This window comes from Perca flavescens, chromosome 15, assembly GCF_004354835.1.
Source record: "Perca flavescens isolate YP-PL-M2 chromosome 15, PFLA_1.0, whole genome shotgun sequence".
NCBI classification, from domain to species: domain Eukaryota; kingdom Metazoa; phylum Chordata; class Actinopteri; order Perciformes; family Percidae; genus Perca; species Perca flavescens.
In genome coordinates, this window is record NC_041345.1 from 18218556 (window position 1) to 18241781 (window position 23226).

The 23226-nt window shown below is 43.3% G+C and overlaps 1 protein-coding gene across 2 annotated transcripts; it reads left to right on the plus strand.

Annotated features, from left to right (window-relative positions):
* Window positions 1-226: 226 nt before the first annotated feature.
* On the plus strand, window positions 227-23226 carry cdk12 (cyclin dependent kinase 12). Of its 2 annotated transcripts, none has more exons than XM_028598789.1 (14): window positions 227-2286; window positions 3268-3957; window positions 6463-6642; window positions 6740-6879; window positions 6995-7165; window positions 9745-9934; window positions 11731-11787; window positions 14827-14928; window positions 17997-18074; window positions 18179-18295; window positions 18385-18516; window positions 18672-18895; window positions 19299-19739; window positions 21437-23226. In XM_028598789.1, the coding sequence occupies exons 1-14, from the start codon at window positions 1106-1108 to the stop codon at window positions 21850-21852; spliced, it is 4119 nt and encodes a 1372-aa protein (XP_028454590.1). In that variant the 5' UTR covers window positions 227-1105; the 3' UTR covers window positions 21853-23226. The 2 variants fall into 2 exon arrangements, with proteins under 2 accessions (XP_028454590.1, XP_028454591.1); XM_028598790.1 differs by having other exon boundaries at window positions 18672-18883.

Below are 23226 nucleotides of genomic sequence, written 5' to 3' on the forward strand. Positions count from 1 at the left end.
CTCACTTTCAGGGCCCAGGGGCAGTTGCCCACTTTGCCTGTTGGTAATACAGCCTTGCCATGTTTACAATTTAAAATCCACCATGATCCTGATAGACTATTTCTATTTCCCGTGAGATCGATGCTGTGTGTTCTTTCATTTAAAATGAAACTCATGTAATATTTAAAACATTTTCTTGTTATAACTTGTGCAGATTGATGCATCTCTTTTGCGATGCTGGCGCGCGACCACGACCACAGTAGGCGGGCTGTGTGTTGCGATAGGTCGTTGCTATGATACGCCAAAGATTGACAACGTTCCGGTTTCCGGTTCATTCCGCTGTGCGCGCAGAAGTTGCTAGTCACAGGAGCCACAATGGCGTTTGTAGTCTCCTTCAGATAGGGCTGTGGATGATATTAAATCCACTAGCATCGCCCTAAATATAGGCCTGGTTGATTCCCAGAGCCATTGATAATAAACTGGAACATCTACTGCACACGAAAATACTATGATTTCTAATCAATATTGAATTTATAGGGGATAAAACTTACATTAAAGGGAACATGTAAACAGTACCAACCGGGTCAAGTTTTCATTTTATTCGAGAAACGAGCGTCTTTTAATGAAGGCATTTGCTTGTTTCTGAATGCTAAGACCGTAATTCTGTGGAATAAAAGCACCTTTACTTAACTTGGCACCGGACAAGGACACCTTTCACAAAGGGACTTTTTCTTTTTTACGAGTCAGCTCGCTAGCCGCCGAGCATTGGCTAGCGGTGCTAGCTAAATTGAGACGGATACGACACCACAATGCTTCGATGTTTGGTTGGGATCTTTTTCATTCACTGACTAATTCAAACTTAAATACATACATTACAGCACTGGAGAACCACCTTGGCATTTTTCTGCTTTGACGAACTATGTTGGCGAACTCAATGGAATGAATTGGCGTTGAGGAGGACTGGACGTGAGCGGCCTGGTGTGTTTATTTTGTGTATTTTCTTGCCCTGTTTCTGCTTAGTAACACTTTTGTTTTGGCATTTGGAGTAGCTACTGTTTTCCTGTGAATGAATTGCTTGGACCACCGAGGCCAAGTCGCAGGAGAGGTACCGACGCCGGCGTGAGGGATGCCTGGGTCGGACCGACACCATGGGACCAAGAGGAAGCCGGAATCTAGCACCAGCGGTGTGCCACACCATACACAGGCCTCGACTCGTACCTCTGCGGGAGACAAGACGAGCAAAGATGGCAAGGTGCAGGTAAAAGCTTCAATGTCCTCTTCCTCTTCAAAACGCAAACGGCATAAATCAACCAAACATAATCGGGAATCCTCGTCGGCACCGGGACCCAAATATTTTACCCTCGGTGATACGGCGCCACCTGGTGTCAACACGGTGAAGCCTCTGGTGGAGTACGATGATATCAGCTCCGACTCGGACACTTTTTCAGACCCACCGTCCTCAAGGCCTTCAGAGAGGGGGGGCGGAGACCGACTGGAGCCCTCACCAGACTACGATAGAGACGGTGTCGATAGAGAAGCCGACGGTAGAGAGAACAGGGGCCACAGACACTCCCGAAAAAAGTCTAAGGACCCTAACAAAGTTAAAGACCCTGGGAATGGTGAACGTGGTTACAAGAAAAAGAGCAGCAAAGACCGCGAGAAAGGGAGTTCTGGAAAGAGCAAGGAGAAGGCGGTCTCCTCAGGCCCCTCATCCAAACGCCAGGTCCAGCCAGAGGTTGAGTCTAAACGTGGGGAGCTGATGCTCTCCACCCAGGTACAGCCTGCAGCCAGTGTAGGTAGCACTACTTCCTCCACGTCCTCATCTCGCAGCAAGGAGAGCAGCCGCTCAGGGAAGGCTCGCAAGGACAAGCAACAGCGGAGAGAGGGCCGAGGGGAGGCCAGCCACAGCTCCTCCCAGAGAAACCGAGCAGACAGAAACCACCGCAAGTCCTCCAAGAGCCACAAGTCAAGCCCTAAGGGCAAGTCTTCGAGTAGGGTTAGCCCTCGCAGAAAGGGCCCCAGCTCTGCTCTTTCGCCCAGTCCCAGAAGAGGGGCTGGCAGCGAGAGTCCACAGGGCAGTGGGTATGGGCAGCAGGGGGATGACAGCTACTCCAGGCGGAGGGTGGCCCAGCAGAGTCCCAGTCCTTATGGGGATATGTCCCGCCGCAGCAGACAGAGATCAGACAGCCCCTACGGCAGCAGACACAGGTCCTCCAGCTATGAGAGGGACAGCAGCCCTTACTCAAGGAGACGCTCCATCAGCCCCTATGGCACCCGCAGGTCCTCCAGCACCAGCCCCATGTCTCGGTGAGTATATGTTGCAGAGCAGCCTAAAATCTTGGGGAATATGTTCCATAGCTGATATGTAGAATATCAGAGGCCATGATGAGTTTTTCTATAGAACAGAAGACCAATTTACCCATCAAGACATCTTTTAGTAGTGTTTTGTATAGCCACACACACATAGCAAGTCAAATTAAGGGATGGTAGGTAGTGTCAAGACAGGCAGCTTCAGACATTTTATTTTGCAGTGCAAAATGTCAGTAAACCATTGGGCTTTAGCTACCATAATGAGGCAAGGGCACAGCAGCCCTGGTCTGTGCCTTAATGTAATGATCAGAGACTTTTGCATTCATGTTTACATTTTAAGTTGTACAGTAGATATAAGCCATGGTTCTCTTCAAAGACAAATTAAGACAAAAACCTGGCATCTGGTTGTGAGAACACTTAAGATAATATATAATAAGATGTATAATACTGTGTTCATATTTCCCCCATTATCATACAAAGCCAGTCATCAGTTCCAGTTTCCAATAATATAGCAGTGAGTGAGTCTGGGAAAGTCGCATACATTTTCTTAAATAATTTGTCTGGTCATTCAAATATTTTCTTTGAATGACCAGTACAGTGGCATACATCTGTGACTGGAATGGAGTCAAAGCAAACTAGGAAATTAGACAAGGAACCAGCGTCTTTCAAAGTTTTAGATCAAATCTGCCCTTCAGTTTTGAGAGCAACCGTTAATTTATTTAGTTCAGCTAAATATCTATATTAACTTCTGTTACATTCCATGTCAAAAGGCCCACATGGTTCTGTTTTCATTATGATGTGATCAATTGCCATTTCATTTAGTGATGGACTTAATATTAAATATAAAACATAATTTAAAAATAATAAATATTTTCAAAAAGCATGCAACATGTTGTATCCTGTTCTCTGACTTCATGAATTAAATGTTTTTGGCATTGTTTATGGCATTTAAAATAAAAGTTTTCCTTTTTTATTTAGCCGCTCTGGCCGCTCCAGGAGTCGCTCCCCTATGCACTACTCGTCTTCTCGTCGCTCATCCTCTCGTTCCCGTAGCAAGAGGCATACTTCCTCTGTTGCAGCGGGGGCCAGCTCCCACAGCAGCCGGCCAACTAGCCGCTCCCCTCCCTCCTCCCGTCTGCCACTTAACTCCAGCCTGGGAGCGGAGCTGAGCCGCAGGAAGAAGGAACGCCAGGCTGCAGAGGCAGCTGCTCGTGCTAGTGGTGGTGGTGGTGGTGGTGCTTCCCCTCCTCCACCAGCACGTAAATCTGCAGGCTCCTCCTCTTTACAGCCCACTAAAGCGGTGGCTCCACAGCCGGAGAGAGACACGGCAGCAGCAGAACCTCTGCCCCCACCACCTGCGCTGTTACCCCAGGATGCTCCCAGTGGTGAAGATCAGGTTACTGCACCTCTACCTTCCTCTTCCACCTCCCCTGCACCTCCTCCTCAGCCCTCTCCATCTCTGCCACCCGGTTCAGCCATCCAAGTTCCACCACCGCCACCTCAGGCAGAAACAAGTATTCAGCCTCCTACACCCTCAACCACATCCCAGGCCAAATCGCCAGATCCGGTTCCTACACGCAGCCCTGTCCGCCAGATCCCGTTCCACAAGACGTCGACTCTGCCTCTCCTGCCTTTACCACCTGCACTGCTCGGAAACGCTCAGGACAGGTGAGTACCCCCCCCAACTGGGATACAGACAGACATTGGACATTTAGACCCAGTACATGCACATCTCTACGGAGTAAAGGTCACATTTTGTGCAATGCTCATCTTTGCTCTTAAAATATAGCCCACAGTACATACATCATAGAACACGGAAATAATCACTTTTTCTTTTGTTGTTATACCTTCATCAACACTAATGTCAAGACAGGTGATCAACCGATAACGTTTTTTAAAAGACAATAATGATTACTAGTAGTCAATAAAACCGATAACCGATATTTGGAACCAATATGCATATACAGTGAAAATGAAAATCTTTAAATCGAAATAAAGATTTTATTTGATATATATTTAATTATTTAATAAATTAGAAACTTTCAACATAATACCCAGTAAAAGATAGTCCGATGGTGTTGTGGGACATTAAGTCAGATTCAGTGGTGAGTGAAACCGAAGCAAAGGGCCAAAGTAGCGCACTTTTTTACTTAGTTGACTTTATCGGTAATCAGGCAATACAGATAATCTGCAAACTGCCAAAAAAACTGTCCGATTATCGTCCAGGGCCGATAATAAGTTTATCCCTAATAAAGACATTTTTAAGAACTTTAAGGACATTACTTTAAGATATGGTAACTTGTGATGTGTAAATGGTATTATGTATGCCTACTTTAAGCCCAGTTTAGACCAAAGATTTGCAACGAGACAAAACCATTTTAGAACTTTGCAGGGAAAAGTTGCAGCGGTTTGAACTGGCCCTTCTCAGCTCGACTCAAGTCAGCTGATGGTGGTGCCTGCGACTCAGCTTGTCATAGATAGACGTCACCCGTTTCCACAGCCAGTAGCGAAGTTCACCAGTCAAGGTTACAAACTGTCAACTGGTCGGAATGGCAGAGTTTTGGACGGAGGCTCAACGAGCACCCGCAAGCACGGTATATGGTCAAGTGAGCTAGAGAGTGACTGAAGAGAGGGAGTGGCGTTAAAACAAAGCAGTGAATCAGAGAAATAAAAATGTTTTTCGCCTTTTTATCACTACTAGAAATGCAACTGTAGAAATAATCTCATTATCACTATCCTCATTCATATTTTAAGACTACAAAAAAGCTACAAAAAAGTCAGAAGTTATAACGGAACAACAGTCGTTGCATTGGAGATGATACACCGTTTCGTCGAGGAGCCTTTCAGAGCGCTGCAGACCCGCACATTGCAAGTAGTTGCAAGTTTCAATTTGTCTCATCAAGAATCTTTGGTCTAAACTGGGCTTTAAGCGTTGGTTAATTATGATAACTGTCACATTACAAAAAAAGATAATGGAAAGTCTGGATAAAAGTGACACCCTCGATTTCCCTCTGTGGCTAAAACCTGCCGGGGAAATAAACATATGATTTTGTTGGTGGCACTTTGCGTGCCTCTCTAGTTAATTACCCTGGTACACAAGGTCACATTAACTTTCCTGTAACTACACACTCTGTAGCTACAGTTCTGAACTGCTTGTTTGTAATTTGGTTCAATTAGCACATTGGCATGAAGATCATAACAGACTTTCACAAATAAGCGTTAATGTTGTCATTTTACTTATATTCTGTAAATGTCACAAATTTGTCCTTTTGGATTTACTGTACGGAAGCTCCTGTATGTTGAGCCCCTATGGTCAACATTACTATAAACATTACCATAAACGAAGAGTAAGAGGCACCTGATAACTTTGATCAAATATTGTCACAAAGCTCCTGTTAACGTAAGCTCCAAGGTTGCTTTCACACATGAGCAGTTTGGTCCGTTTTAACCGAACCCTGGAGCGTTTCGTCGGTTAGTCAGTTCATTTGGCGTGGTGTGAAAGCTCATTCAAAGAGTTCATTCGAAGCTCACTAGAGTTTGATGATCAAAATACAGTGTATTGACGAGCAATTTCAACCTTGCACACAATTTGCGGGCTTATATATGATTTAAGGGATGATCACTTTTCAAATCGATAACCCATTATGACCATACATCGCTCCTTGTCTGTGGGACAAAAAAAATCTAAATCTCTCTCTGTGCTCTTCACCCTCTTCTTCGCTCGCTGTCTTGTCAGCTGCTCATATTTTTCGCCTTCTATAAAATATTAGAAACGCTAAAGCAAAACCAAAAAGTTATAAATTAAGTGTTTTCGATACCAGGAAGTGTCTGCGAGTTTCACTCAAATAAACAAGTGACTGTTTCAATCATATGACATTTGTTTACAAAATTTGGTGCGTTTGAACGCAAACCGAACAAATGAAAAATGCAGCAATATTGCAACTTCACCCCTGAATCTCACCAAGTCTTCTGAACTGTAGGTGAAAGCGCCCTAAGGCTCATGCTCTTCTCTGCCCCACCCATAGAACTGCGCGAGTGAGCTGGGTGAAAATATGGTGTTTTGGGTACACAATCAAGGAGTGCATCTCAAGTACATATCTAGTATGTGCTTCTCTTATGTCTCTTTAATCAATTGTACTTTTCTCTAAAACGCTTTGTATTTTGCACCGTCAGTCCAAAGAAGTCCACCCCTCCTCAGAGGCCGTCTAGGAAGGAGAAGGAAGTTCGCAGCCGGACATCACTCATAGACCTTCCTTTACCGCCCACCTTGCCTGGAGGTGACTCCTCACCCCCACAGTCCCCCATGCGCCAGGCCACACCGCTACCCCAGGCAGTCCTTAAGAAGAGACCAAAGTCAGTTTCAGTTTCTTTTATTACTCACCCACTTCCAATCTTACTTTTCTTAATCCCACATTAAATCTAATCTGTTTTTCATTTTGATGGTTTACAGGATTTGCTGCCCGCGATATGGTGAGCGCAAGCATACCCAGAGTGACTGGGGCAAACGCTGTGTAGATAAATTCGATATAATTGGCATCATAGGGGAAGGCACCTACGGCCAAGTGTACAAGGCCAAGGACAAAGACACTGGTAAGGGAATATTAGTAGTATTAGTAGTACTCATGTTTTTTTTTTCCTGTTAAAACAAGCAAAAACCTAAATCTCATTGGGACTGGTTCTTAAAATACTCTTTTCAAAATGGCAGGTGAACTGGTGGCTTTGAAGAAAGTGCGTTTGGACAATGAAAAGGAGGGTTTCCCCATCACAGCCATTAGAGAGATCAAGATCTTGCGGCAGCTCAAACACCGCAGTGTTGTCAACATGAAGGAAATTGTCACAGACAAGCAGGATGCACTTGACTTTAAAAAGGACAAAGGTAAGCGGGTTAGATATTATCTGCCAGGGCTGGGTAAAATGGAAAAATAACAGTGCTGCTCCACTGCTGTCTGACTGAAACTTTCAGACATGTTCTTCTAGCTATAATAAGTGACACATGGACATGTTTTCCATCAGCTGTCAGTTAAAACACCAGCTGTGAATGGCAACATGTCTGAACAGGCCTGATCATGGTGTGGTTTTTCTTCCACCAGCGTTGTGCATGTGGCTCAGGGCTGCAATAATAATGTGACCTGTGACAACACCTTGTTTTTAAAATCCACAGACGGTGTCCAAAAAACAAATTACTACACTTATTTTTTTTTTTTTTGTTTATAGATATTGTCAGTTAAAACTTAAAGGACAGTTCCGGCGCAAAATGAACCTAGGGGTTAATAACAGATGTGTACCCACTTGATTGTTCTCTGGGACATGTTTTCATGCTAATCAAATGTGTTTGTAGCTTGAAAGAAGCTAGCGCGGTTAGCTTACAACGCTAGTATTCGGGGCACAGGGAAAGTAAAAACAGATTGCTATTTTGTACCACTAAAAAGGCTCAAAATATCACCAAACTTCAACGGTAGCATAATGAGGGTCCCTAAATGTTAACCGAGCATTGAGAAAATTGTAAGTGTACAGGCCGTTTATTAAAAAGATAGAATATAAAGACACTCGCGTTCATGTTTACATGCGGCTTCCGTCTTGAAAACCAGTCATGACTTACAGCTGGCGATGCAAACTAAAATCAAAAGCAATTTGCTTAATATATCTGAAATAATCGCACCAATGTAAAACATAACTTGTCCTAGTGTAGCTACTTACTCAGTGGATAACTGTCCATCTGGTCCCTCCGGTCTGGGTCGCCGTCTCCAATTTAGTTTTGGGACATGGAAAAAAGTTTCAAGTACAGCCCTGTTTATCAGAGAGGGGAAATCTTCAGACTGTACAAAACACTGCGTGTCTTGGGTGTCGCGACGCAACAGGTCCCATTCCATGCAGCACAGACACTCCTGTTCGGTGGCCATAGCTTCACGATGTCCACCAGTTTCCCGAAGTACGAGGCTGCGTTGCGGCATTGACTACCGGTATATCTCTCTCTCTCTCTCTCTCTCTCTCTCTCTCTCTCTCTCTCTCTCTCTCTCTCTCTCTCTCTCTCTCTCTCGTAGCCCTTTCACGAAGCTCCCGCAGCTCTTCGTTCAATAAACTGTCTGTACAATCACAATGTTCTCAATGCTTCGGTTAACATTTAGGAACCCTCGTTATGCTATCGTTGAAGTTTGGTGATATTTTGAGCCTTTTTAGTGGTATAAATAGCGATTTGTTTTTACTTTCCCTGTGCCCCGAGTACTAGCGTTGTAATCTAATTAGCAGTCCACGCTAGCTTCTTTCAAGCTACAAACACATTTGATCAGAATGAAAACGTCCCAGAGAGCGATCAAGTGGATACACATCTGTTAATAACCTCTAGGTTCGTTTTGCGCCGGAATTGTCCTTTAAACATTTAAATTCATGCACAGTTGAAAGTAGTGGTGTATGACATTATTAGATCATGAACGATTAAAGTGTCTCCACTTTCTTTACAGAGAGCTTGTTGGTATCATAGTAGAGCAAACACCCAGACATTGCCACCGTTAGCAGTCGATTATTGGTTAATGGTTGTTTTGAAAGCTTGTGTTTTCACCGAGTAGCCTCTCCACACGGATCAAGTGGAGGAGAAACGAGTGAAGTGAAGATAACATTGTCGGTAGCCTACCTGTTAGAGACAGGCTTGATTGTTAATGATACACTAACGGCATGCAGTTAACATGCCAGTAAAAATCTTATTTTAATAAAAAATGTAATTCTGGGTTTTGCTCCTGGTGTTCTTAACCACTGTTTTGGAAGTAACAGTTAAACCAGCTTTTAAAGTTGCATATCTTCTTTTTAAATAAGCGGTGGATCTAATTCATGCTGATGTGAAGAGTGATATGTGGATTTTGAAAAGTAACTGAAGAATTTTTGTTGTGTCCTGCCTTGGTTGCACCGGATTGTTGTGGTCTGCAGAAGCGCGGAGAACTCTCCTTTCTACCTAGGACTGATAAAATTACCATTGTTAGGTTTGGTTATTTGGCAGCAGATGAAATTCATGTGGTCACAGTGATGATTCACTTTAGCATCCCTTTTTAAAGTTTTAACCCACATACTGTTGAGCAGGGCTGATTTACACTTTGAAAAATGTACATCGCGTTGTACTGTAGTTGGCTTTGCAGTTGTGACAAAGCACAATAATTGCCCTGTTCAACCTGATCAGAAGCAAATCTAAAGCTAGGTTAGATTTTGGAAGCTGGTAATAGTACATCCAGGGCTTAAAGTACTCCAACCTGGTGCCGGATTTCTGGCGTATGACTATTTTTTAGAAAAAATTAAAAGTCCGCATGACTATATGAAAATCTAAAGGGTTCAGGCTCAAGATTTTTTTTAAAACTTTAAGCCCTGTATATAGCAACCATCTCATCACAGGCTTACTTTTCTAACCTCCAGACTTGTGGTTCATGTCTGTATAATAGTTACGGATTTCTGAATACATCTTCCCCTGTTTAGGTGCTTTTTATCTGGTGTTCGAGTACATGGACCACGACCTGATGGGCCTGCTGGAGTCGGGCCTGGTGCAGTTCTCCCATGAGCACGTCCGCAGCTTCATGCGCCAGCTGATGGAGGGTCTGGACTACTGCCATAAGAACAACTTCCTGCACAGAGACATCAAATGCTCCAACATACTGCTCAACAACAGGTAAGAAACCGAAGACATGGACACCAGAAATAAAATATTGTCCTTTTATGTAGACTGTTGTGGTTCATTTGCAGTAACAGCTAGGCCATCACCAATCAGTTGTTTAGCAGTAACTGCTGTTTCAGGTGAATTTTAATGCATCATTATCCCCTACAGATATTTTGATCTACTTTTTATTCATGTTTGTTTGTTTACTTTAGTACCTCTGATCCCCTTACACAAATGGACATTTACAATATCTGCTGTAATAACATAACAACAACTTGGAACTTTCCTGCAGATGGTTTTAAATGCAGCTGTAGTCTGAAAATACTGTAAACTCAAAACCAAAAGCAGTCGAAAGCTAACTTTAATGATCGCAGTGCAAGTGTTTTGAGGTGCGTCAGCACCAAAGCTAATTACTTTGCTACAAACTGGGCACTTCAAATAACAGCAATGAAAGGAGTACAGCAACTTCTCCCAGATGCTTGCTCAGTTTAATTCTGCATCCAATGGATAAACATTACTAACCTGACTCCGCCAGATGGATTGCTTCGCATTTGCTCGGCATATCCATCTGGGAACTTTCCGTTGGAGAACTTTTGGGAAGGGGCGGAATACTGGTTATTTGATTGGATGAACCATCTGTTTATCACCTATGTTGGTGATAGACGGGCCAAATCAACCAATCAGATCCACGAAGCGTATGAAAATACAACCACAAGCCCGCCCCTGCTGCTGCAGGCAAAGCATAGCTCGTAAGCTCAGCATGCAAGCAACATGTCGGTAAAGGAGATTTGCCGTTTGTGTAACGAGAATTTAGGAATAAAAGGCACCATTTCAGGTTCCCGGACCATATTCCAAAAGAAGGATCCAAGAGAAAAAAAGCATTAGCGAGCGGCTAACAGAATTAGGGCTACCGCTGGCTGATAATACTGGTTAGCTGATTGGATAAACCATCGGTCTATCACCACCTAACCCACCTCAAAACCAACGCTGATTGGCCCGGTCGTTTGGCTAACTGCTCCAAATTTTCTCTGCCTCAAGATGCCAGACTGATCTGCGAGTGGAAAACTGGAGCTTGCGAGATCAGGACGGTCTCACGAGGCTAAAACATTACAGGATGCAAGGATGAACGAGCTGCTATAGCTAAGACGCTAATAAAAAAAAAAAAACGCTGGAATGTGGGTCTTGCTGTGGAATGGAGCATTTAGAGCCAGTATAATTTTCTTTTGTTTAAATGCAAACTAGTTATTTAAAATAAGCTTCCTTGCCTTCCTAAATTATGGCGTTTTTCCATTAGGTGGTACCTGCCTTGACGCACTGTCCGTTTTCCATTGCAGATTTTAGTACCGCCTCAGCGTGGCTGGTCATCATTGCGGCGCCGCAGTAAACTGCCATGACCTAACGCGACACGCACACACAAAACGTCGAAGGTGTGTTGTTGTTGCCACAGCCAGAAGACACGGTTTGTTTTAAATGAAGCTGGAGGCAGCAAAAAAAAAAAACACCCAAGGCTAAACTTTTTAAAAATGGTGGGTTTGTTCAGGACACCCCCCTCTGTCGCTTTTACGTCACCTTTTGGTATCGCCTCAGCTTGCTTGGAAGCTCAACTGAGGTGGTACTAAAAAAAAGTACCTGTTAGCAGGTACCAGGTACTTTTTTTCATAATGGAAAACGAAAAAAGGCGAGTCAAGCAGGTACCATGTAATGGGAAAGCGCGATTACGGTCTCAGTAATTTGTAGTTGTTGACAGAGCTTGTTTTGTCATGCTTGGTAGTGTTGCTTCTGATGTTGGATTTCTTTTTTTTGTACAGAGGTCAGATTAAACTGGCTGATTTTGGTTTGGCCCGGCTTTACAATTCAGAGGAAAGGTAAGACAAGAGTGTTTTTTTTCTTCATAAATGTATGCAATATATGGGAACCTCATCTGCTTGCTTCTGTTAAGTAGGCTATATGATTACATGTGTTTATGATGCTTGATGATTGAAGCAGTAATTAAACCTCACCTTAAAGGAACACACCGACTTATTGGGAATTTAGCTTATTCACTGTAACCCCCAGAGTAAGACAAGTCGATACATACCCTTCTCATCTCCGTGCGTGCTGTAACGCTGTCTGACGGTTCCAGCATTAGCTTAGCCTAGCACAGATCCTGCAGGTAACTGGTTCCAACGAGCCTACTGCTCCCAATTGTGACAAAAGTGACAAAATAACGCCAACATGTTCCTATTTACATGTTGTGATTTGTATAGTCACAGCGTGTACAAAAAACAACGTAACATGAGACACAGCCATCTTCTAACAGTAAACAAACCAGGAACTATATTCTCAGACAGGCTTGCTGCGAGCATATCACTCCGCCCAAGTACTATATTCTTCCGCCTGAGAATATAGTTCCCGGTTTGTTTACAGTTAGAGGACGGCTGTGTCTCATGTTACGTTGTTTTTTGTACACGCTGTGACTCTATAAATCACAACATGTAAATAGGAACATTTTGGCGTTATTTTGTCACTTATTCGGAGCAGTAGGATTACTGGAACCAGTCACCTGCAGGTTCTGTGCTGGCCTGATGCCGCTGGAACCGTCAGACAGCCTTACAGCACGCACAGAGATGAGAAGGGTATGTATCGACTTGTCTTACTCTGGGGGTTACGGTGAATAAGCTAAATTCCCAATAAGTCGGCGTGTTCCTTTAAGCATGGATTTTCCTCTTCATTTACAATGAGTCACCACTAGATGGTGGTGTCTGTCACAGTGTTGTCCTTTGGAGCAGGGGTCTTCAACGTTTTTTAAGCCAAGGACCCCTTAAAGGGAAATTTCACCGCTGGAAAGCTGAATATATCTTTAAATTGGGTCACTTATGTAGTAGAAATGTGAAAAGAAAATTGAAATTGGTGCCTTTTAGGCCGAGATAAACCAGAAAATGTGTTTTTGGCTCATATGGATGAAAGACACCAAATCCCAGAATGCACTTGCTTTGCTGCTGTATGAGGCCACTCCCAAGCCACGCCTACTACAGACAGACAGTGAGACGATCAACACAACAAGTGTGTTTTATTGTCATTTCAACCATATACACGAAAAACGTTTCACCGTGGCTCAAGTGGTGTTACACATTTAAAACATGCTATTTTTGGCCACAGCTGATACGTTATCCGGACTTCTTTCAGCGGATTGATTGATAGCTCCAGAGTGAACAGAACTGTGTCCATGGCAACGCTCTGCTATGCATGGCAACGGTGTGTTATCCTTAGCAGCGGTCTGTTGTCAAGAAATAACATACCGCATTCTACATTAGAATTCAACCAAGCCATGTAATAAAAGAAGGCTAACACATAGCTACTAGCATTAGCTCTTGGTGGGCTGTGGTATAAACATCGAGTATAAACACAGCCGTACATTTGCGTGGGATGTAGCTAGAATTGTCGGCATTTTACAGTCACAAACTCCACCAGCAGTTAGTTGGATACAAATCAACCCATATCTGCAACAGGCAGTCCGGGGTAACACAGCCCACCTCCACTAGTACCGTAGTCTTACCCGGTGACAGCAGGCTGGATTGTCCACAGCAATATTTCCACAACAACAAAAACCCAGCACAGCAGTCTCTGAACGTTGGGAGTTTCATGGAAGTTGGATGTAGTCCAGTTTGTTTAATGAGCGGACACTTGCAAGCAGGACTGGTGGAACAAGTGGCCGGCTAGCGTTAGCTTTCCACCGGCACACTTGTTCAACGCTCCCCACTGATGAGGTCTCCTCACCGGCCAGAGGAATAGAGCACCACCGCTGGTCTCGGTTCAGGCGAAGCTCGCGTAGTGTGTGGAGTATTCCGTCTGTAATAAAGTGTCCTGCATATTCTCCGATGTGTTCCAATGTATCCCGGTGGTACACGTGTGCGGTAGTTTGAATGCACATAATTGTTGTTCAAAAATTACCAAGACTGTATGGCTGCAGCCTGGAGCGTCCCATATCATGCCGTCCCATCTACTTTTCAAAATAAAAGCTCGCGTCCCAAAATTTCCGTCGGGATGAACGCTCCTGCTGAGAACCTAAGCGAGGATTCAAGATGGCTGACACTCGTTTTTTCCTCAGCAATCTCTGGAAAAAGCCAACAGTCCAACCCCCTTTAGGCTATGCGGAAGTGGCTCCTAATACAGGCTGTAGTCTTTTGCCTCTGGGCAAAAAAGCCTCAGATGACACAAAAATCGTCATTTTGCGTCATCTGAGGTTTTTTTCCAGACCCACAATACAGAGATCTCCCCTCTCAGGGGGACATGAGGGAGAGAAGCATGGTCATTCAAAAATACTACCGGGTTTCTACTGATACAAAGCTTAATGCTAATCGGTGAAGTTTCCCTTTAACTGAAAGAGAGACGGAGCAGGGACCCCCTACTACATATAGTGTATAAAATTAAGTTGCATTTTAAACTGGGCCCGCAATAACATGTAGGGTGGACCAAAGCCTTTATGCCATACCTTTTTAGTGCATAAAATACTAAGCTATTAAAATATTTGTTGGCATGATTTAAAAAAAAAATACATGTGGCACAGTGAACACTCCACACTAACTGTATCTTTGAATGGCTATCTTAGTGACTACCTTACCTATAGGCCAATCAGCCTAACATCAGTGGGGTTTATGTTTGCTAATATGTTGGATTCATGTTAAGAAATTTAAATAAAATGTAGGTCTTAACATGCTGTCATTCTCCAATGTGCTTTTGCTCAGTCATGCGACTTTTTTCTGAAGATGTAACTGCTAATATTCAGAAATGTCCACTAATAAATTTTTTTTTTGGAACCTTTTGTCACATGTACTGCCTGCTGTACTATTACTGTACCATAGTTATTATAAGGGAATGGAAAAGAAACTATTGTCTCACCGTCCTCTCTCTTTTCTTGCCCCCAGTCGGCCGTACACTAATAAAGTAATCACACTATGGTACCGCCCCCCTGAACTCCTGCTGGGAGAGGAGAGATACTCTCCAGCCATTGATGTATGGAGCTGTGGGTGAGTATGACACTAGGTGCATTTCCATCCACCTGTTTTTAATGCGCATTTTCAATTTGCGCATAAAGAAACCTGAGTAGAAACGCTGTAATTTCAAATAAGTCTTGAAATATCTCAAAAACGTTTTTACGCTGGACTGAGGTGGAAAAGTTTGTGATCAGCAACTTTCAGCCAGCCCTGCTGTTGGCCACCAGGTGCTGGGTTTTGTGCTCAACTGGCTGAATTTGAGTTGCTACAGCGACGGTCTCCGGTGCTGCCGCCGTCAGCTGAAGAGGCTCCACTACTCTCTTGGTGCGCTAGCAAGCGATAATTATTTTCTGACTTGCTGCTTATCTTGATAAACCAACTCCCAATAATCCCATAACAATAGTGGATGGAAACCAGCATTCTTTTGCATTTTATTTGCCAAAACTCAATGAAAATTTGTGATGGAAACCTGACTACTGTTGCAGTAGTCTCGCATTGCCAGACCTACCTCCACAGAGGAGGAGGAGGGGGGTCTGGCTAGTCCACACAACATTCTGGGATAGGAGAAAAACATGTTTATTGGCATTTCTTTAAACCAATCAAAATCGTCATGGGTGGCACTAAGCGTCGGACGCAATACCAATGCCTCTGCAAAATAGCCTCAGGAAGGATCTTGTTTTGGTGGAATAGGTGCTGGTTCAAAAGTTGTTTTTAGTCGTGCAACAGAAAACTCTGATTGGACAGATAGTCTAGCTAGCTGTCTGGGTTTGGTGAGGAACATCAGGTGGATCTTCCGGCGGCACCAGAGCAATCCTCTAAATAAATCCTCGTCGATATAGACTACTGTTATGGTAGCACATCGTTGTTGTTCATATTTACTTTTTTACATACATACTACTTGATTTATGTGTAGGCTTTATGAACTGTAGATTTGGACTAATGTCGTTGTTGTTGGTTTAAGCAGCCTTTCATTCAAATTTGTCTAGTTACCCATTTTGGGAAAATAGGAATTAAATCTGACATGTTCATACTTATATCACTTAATAAGTCCATAAGCAGTAAATGAGAAAACGGTCTGTTTTTAAAAAGGTTATTCACAGATGGCCTTTTGTCAGTGTGTCAACATCTTCCTACTCGGTATCCTCTTACTAGGTGAAAGCTTCCCTCTCACCATGGTAAACTGATACCATTAATTAATGTTTTGTGATATATTTTATGGAATCATAGGAAAACTTAAGAACAGAAGAAAAAAATAAATCTATTTAATGTTTTTTTTTTTTTTTTTTTTTATTCTGCCAGGCAAGCAACTGTATTTCTAACAATATGAGCAGGTTGGATGTTTGCAGCACACGGAGTCTGTTATTTTCTTTTTTTAATCCTAAAGCACCGTATGCACCAAAAGGCAAACTAAGCTCAGTCAGGTGTGATACTTGATTTTCTTTTCACTTGTGTGCTGTGATGCCCAATTTGAAATTGGTTTATAGCAGAAATCTTTTTAGCAGTATGTAAAAAACAATGTCAGAACCTTTGCACTAGGCATACACTTCCACACAGCTTCTTTACTCTTTTGTATTCATACTCACATCTTATGTCAGAATCTAAATGAAAAATGATATAGGAGGTGTATAACTGGAAATATATCTTAAAGGTCCAGTGTGTAACATGTTTAGTTGTTAATTATCAAAATCTGTGTCTCCCATTCACAAACCTTTTTCAGGAATATTTACCACCACCATCAATTCAAAGTATTCTTTTTGGCTTGAAATTTTACATTTGCATTCGTGTGAACTGGGGTAGACAATAGACGGTTCAAGAAATGGACCAACAGATCCCGTTGCTCTGGATGGAGACCAGTGAAGGATATTAGAAGCACTTTTCCGGTGAGCGCTGAGCGTTACTGCGCAGCTGCAAACTGAGCTTGCTGACGTAGATGTGACGTGAGCAACCTGTCTGAAAGTTGTAAGTCTTCTGGTAGCTGTGCCAAGAGAAATCTCAATCATTATGAATTATTTTTTTGTATTTTATTAGTTTATTTGTCAGGGACCATGCACAGTTCAGGCCCTGTACCAGAGTTGGCTATACAGCTAATTTACATCTGTGATCCCTGGAATCTTGCAGAGACGTAGAGCGTAGGTATATGTAAGGAGATAACATGGGCACAGGCTAATTATTGCTAAATAAAATGCTAGTTAACAATAATAATTAAACTTAAACAGCTAAGTCGAAACTGCCTGCGAGCTTCTCCTGTACTATATGGTAATTCCTCTACTATGCAACAGTAAGTCGCTTGGTTATGACACAATTGTTTTTTATTTATTTTTATAAAAACGTCTGATACGGAGCCATAACGTGAGATACAAGGTAATGGAGCCTTTTATACGTTGTTGTGTTTCTTTAGAAATAAACAATGGACAAATTGAGTCTTTAAACGCTTCAGATGTAAATTTACTCGCTGCCAAAATGAATGTCAGTCAATGGAATGCTAATGGCGGGTGAGTTCTAGGTAGCATCAAAATGGCGCCATAGGAGCTACGCTTTGTGGATGTTCGCTTACCCCCTTTGGGTATACGCTCCATATTCATGCGCCATCTTGAAATACGTTAGCCGGTAAGGGACGTACAGGACCTACTGCTCTGCCTTTCGCGTTTTCGCTGTCACATGATGAACTCACAGGTGCTGCTAATGCTGCTAATGGGTATCGTAGCTTCCCGGCCCCAGCAAGTTTGAAGAAGGAAACATGGAGGACCACACGCACATATTCAAAATCCAAATTTCAGCAACAGGAGTCTTCTTCTTCGCCCAGAAAAAGAAAAAGGATATTGAAAGACTGGCTTTTTGAAGCGCGAAGGCTACCGTAGCTGTAATACATACTTTGAACTGCGTGGTGCGAGAGAGTTGATTGCGATATATGATCTCAATGCTAGATTGGAGAAATTCCTACACACCTTTTAATAAATCAAATATAGTATGAATTATTGGTCACAATCATCCTGTCTGACAGAGACATTCACACTTTGACACTGCTTTATGCTTTAGTTTAAGCTTGGTGAGTGGGAGTGTATATTTTCTTACTACCTCTACCCATTCTCTGTGATGCTCAGGTGTATCCTGGGAGAGCTCTTCACCAAGAAGCCCATCTTCCAGGCTAACCAGGAGCTTCTACAGCTGGAGCTCATCAGGTAGGCCGCCCTTTCCTGAAAACAACACCTCAAGTAGTAACCTGAGCTGCAACCTTCACACCCCATTTTCTCTTTCTTCATCACTTCTTTGTCATTTCCCTCAGCCGTCTGTGCGGGAGTCCCTGTCCTGCAGCCTGGCCTGACGTCATTAAACTTCCCCTCTTCAACACCATGAAACCCAAGAAGCAGTACAGGCGGCGACTGCGGGAGGAGTTTGCCTTGTATGTAGCCATGCTGAGCTTCCCCAAAGTAGCAGTGATCAACCCTTCATCTGTTTCTACAGTTGAAAAATCTCTTCCCTTCTGCACAGTTTACCTACTCCCGCCCTGGACTTGCTGGACCGAATGCTGACCCTCGACCCTGCACGGCGCTGCACATCAGAGCACGCTCTCAACAGTGACTTTCTGAGTAATGTTGAGCCAAGCAAGATGCCGCCACCAGAGTCAGTAGCCCCATGGCCCCTGCTTTCACCTTTCATCTATATTGTGTCATAGATAGATCGATAGATAATTCTATTTGATTACAGATTTGTAATTCATGGTTGTGCTATAATGTTTTGTTTTTGTTTGCATGTCTACCTACTGGCTGTGTCTCCAGTCTTCCTCACCATCAGGACTGCCACGAGCTGTGGAGTAAGAAGAGAAGACGCGCACGTCAGAGCGGGGTGCCCGAGGATGTGCCTGTGCCCAAAGTGCCCCGTAAGGATGTGACTGGGACCTCCAGCGGAGAGAACAGCCGGACCCAAAGCAGTCCGGCTGGAGCCCCGCCGCCTCCACCAGGAAAACCGCCCTCCACAGCCAACTTAGAGAGTGAGTTGTCAGGTAACGGCTGCATCTTAAAAGCCTTTAGCAGAAACACATCTGGACATAAGATATGCTTTGTATTAAATGTTTCAATATTCTGTTCACCAACAATAAGGCAAAGTTGGAAAAATTTGTAGATTCGGGGTAACATTGATGGAACGAAAATCCAACTACGGGGGGCGCCCACTTTATAGCATATAAATCATATATATATATCATATGTTTTTGGATTGTCCCATCTTATGCCAAATATGTACTTATTTGTTACCTGTGTTGACAGAGATGGGGTGCAGTATGGTGACATACTGTTTCACTGCAGGTGAAAAGTAACTGAGATATGATGTAGAAGTAATGTTGGAGCTTTTGTTTGCATGGTATTGTATTTTCATAGTTTGTGTTCTGGTTGCATAAATGTGTTTAGGCCTGGGAGTTGCTGCAGAGCAGTTGAACCAGACAGAGTTGGCCGTGCTGCTGAACCTTCTTCAGGGACAGACGGACCTCAGCCTGCCCCAGGTGGCCCAGCTCCTCAACCTCTCCAACCCAGAGACTCTCTCCAACCCAGAGACTCTCAGCCAGTCGCTGTCTGCCCTCAGTGAGGCCTCTGACCACCAGGGGGCTCCGGAGGACCAGGCCCAGTCTGCTCCCAGGTCTCAGCCCCCAGAGCCAACTCCTGAACCCCAGGAACTCTCGCCGGCATCTGGAGACCCACCACTCAGCCAGGAAGACCAGGCCAACCTGCTGGCTCTCATTTTGGGCCACATCATCAAGCCACAAACCGAGGAGCAAGGAGATGAGAGCAATGGCGTCCAATCAGAGGAGGCATTAATGCGCGGCTCGTCCGCCTCTACTACTGATCGCAAGGGCAAGTCTGGGTTTAGTCTCTAGAGAGTGGCAAAAAGGGGGGGAACCAAACCAGGGTCAGGTGAAATTCTCTGCAGACTGCACGAATGAGGAGAGCAGGGCAGAGAACAAACAGAAGCTGAGTTTTTGTACTCAAAATTCCTGTATGCTTCAAAATATCTATCAAATTAATTACACTTTAGACTACCTGATGAAATCAACGAAACTATCAATTAACCAAATGAATTGGGTCATTAGACTTATGCATCACCCACCCCCTTACTTCATCCCCCACGTTTCCTTAAACACACACGCTCACTATTGTCCCCTTTTACCACCTCGCATATTGAAAAATGCAGTACCTCACAAAATGTCTGTGGAGCGTTTGTCGTCATGTGGCCCTGGTAACCAGGCACAGGTCTCTCTGGTGTACTCAATAAACCAGAAGAAAGTTAAGTGTTATTAATTTGAGTGAAGTTTCACACTATATATTGTTCCCTTCCACTTTTCTCCCACTTCCCTGTTTCTTTCTCACAGTCTTTGTTTCTGTATCTGTCCCATCTCCACACATGTTCTCACTTCATTTTCATTATAAAGCAGGTGTCATGGTTTCTTCACAGGAAGAGATGTTGCTTTAAATGGTCTGTAATGTCAGCCTTTTTATGAAGAAAGTGATAATAAATTATCAAGTGAAAATAAATGTTTTGAATCTTTAGACCTCACCTGCATGCGTTTCTTTTAAACTTTGGTTTGTCACACATTTTTTGTTTTGTTTTAAACTGTTCACTCTGACTCCGATATTAATTAAAAAAATGTGATTAGCAAGTTGAATAAAACGATTGACTATGCTGCTGACACTGGAATGGTAACAGTTCTGTTTTCTTCTGGTTATTTCTCCTGTTAAGGCCTCTGAAACCCTTTCTGCCTTGGTTTACCTTGCACTCCTGTAGATTGAAAAAAAAAAAAAAAAAAAAAGTTTAGTAATTCGGTCATGACCTTTTTATAATGCTTAATATGCTCCTACATAAGTCACCCTTTCTGTTCATCCAGCTGTACATGCCCTTCCTAATGTTTTCTCAATTATTGCCAAAATTTTTTCTTTTGTTCAAGGTGGTTTGGAGGAAAAACATACAGATGCATCTTATTTTTTTTTTGCATACATTAATGCAATTATATTTTTGGAATCATAGGGAATAAATTCAATGTTTTACTACGTTTGAATAAACATTCTTTAACAGTGACAACTAGACACATTAAAACAGCATTTATTCAATTTTTCAACATTGCGATATATCTGAATAGGTGCATGATTGTAGATTTTTAATTGGCTAGAATTACATTTATTTTCAGCTATTAATATTTTTAGTATTTTACCATATCGATGCAGTTTCTATTGGTTAACAAGTTAACTTTATTGCAACAATACTGACAGATACGTTTTCCTTTATAATGGTACTGAAATGTACTTCATAGTGTTTGAAGATGCACTTAAAGTGCTCTGCTCCCCCTCTTGTGGTGAAGGTAGGGAATGTCAACATTGTGTAACTCCATGTCAGGCCCATTTGACAAAAATACCGGTTTACTTTTCCCCAACTGCAAATCAGACATAGATGACAAATAAGATTAAGGCTTACTGTATAGATAGTCCACGTTGAATTTAAACGTTATTTGACAAATGATACCTAACGTTTTGTCCTCTGTCCTGTTTGGCCCCTTCAGATGGTGCAGGATCAAAAAGGAAACCGCTTGGGGCCAACCAGGTACCTCCATCTGGTGAGCAGCGTCCACCTTCTCCACCTGGGCCACCTCCATCAGCTCCCCTCCTTGGAAATGTCCAGCGGGCCAGGTCTGAAACCCAACCCAGCCAGGACATCAGCCCTGCCGTGGCAGCTGCCTTGCTCCAGCTCATCTCTCAGCAGGACTCGGAAGCTGGGGCCCCTCAGCGCAGCAAGGACCCATCTCCTGTGGATGCTCTGGCCCGGGCACAGCCCCCTCCACCCTGGGTTGCAGATTCTTCGCCTACACCATCAGCAGCAGCTGAGGCCCCAGCAGGACTGGGGACTGCTGCTTCTACCACTGCAGCACAGTTCCCTAAGGACCAGGACCTCCGCTTTTCCCATGGAGCTGACCGCTGACCCTCAGTCCCCCACTGAGACAGACCTAGGTATCTTGGGACAGATCCAGCAGTCCTGGCCTGAAGAGAAAGGCAGAGGAAGAATGCAGAGGGACACCTACACATTATGAATCACTGGACCATGAGCAGGTAGCTAAAGTTGAATCAAAGATTTTGAAATTGAATGTCTGAAATAAAGAGATTAAGGGCCTTTTCAGGTCATGAACCTCACTGTCCTCTGAACAAGCTGTCGTATCGGAGGGAGTGTTTGGACCTGGGGTCGGTAGGACCTTCAACAATCCATTTAGGGACAGCCACCACCTGCAATCCCTTGCTCTTTCCTTCCACTGAAGGTCTTGACTTGAATGAAGTTTAGCTTCCAAATTGAGTGCCATGCAGCTGACACTCAACTTAGAAAGCAGCTGTGATCTTTTTTCTTTTTCTTTCTCCAAAAGAAAACAAATGATTGTCCAGTCCACTGCAGTGCCCACTTACTCACCAAGTTATCAGTGTTTTGGAGAATGAAGTACCTGTCCTCCACTCTGTGATGGAGTGATGTATGTGACAGTGTGATAGAAGATTAGGTGGAGCTAAAATATTGTGTATGGGTATATTTGAGGCAATGAGCACACTGATAAGAACACTGGAGGACCATGAGTTTCCCATTGAACCTTACATGCTGCCTGGCTAGCTCCCCTGTTTTCAGCCTTGTGCCTCCTTTGTGACCCCAGCAACCCCTGAATGATCTGGGCCTAGCGGGGAAGTGTAGGTTAAGTTTCTGCTTTGGATGGCACCTACAACAGTGTACATCTGCAGGACTGTATATTGTTTTTCTTTGTTTTTTACCCAAAGGCTGTTCCATATTATATTCTGTCTGTCATCAACTCAACTGAATTGCGATGTGTTCTCGGCCCACATGAATATTTTCCTTCCTTTACATACAGCTAACCTCTGTGTCCTAAGCCTACAGTACTCAACTTTCCTGTCTTGAATATGGATTAAACCACTACATTACGACGGACTGCTTCATCATACACACGCTATACTGCTAGTTAAAGTATAAAGCTAGAAACACACACACACACAGACACACACACAGAAACTGACTTTTCCGGCTTCTCCTGGTGGGCTGTGAAACCCTCAGCTAATATGTCATTGCCTCCCAGCCAAGTTGTGCAACAGAAGCTTTTTCTTTTTTTGGTGCAGTTATTTTCTACATAAAGAAAATAATACACACTTAAAAAAATAATGGTCCACAGTTATGTTTTCATTTTTTCTTTTTGTTTTGCTTTGGAAAGGGAGGATGGTTTCATGGTGTCTGTAAAAAGAAAAAAATATTTTGTAATATGTGTTTTCTTGGTTCAGTTTATTAAAGGAAGTAATGCGACCAGTTGAA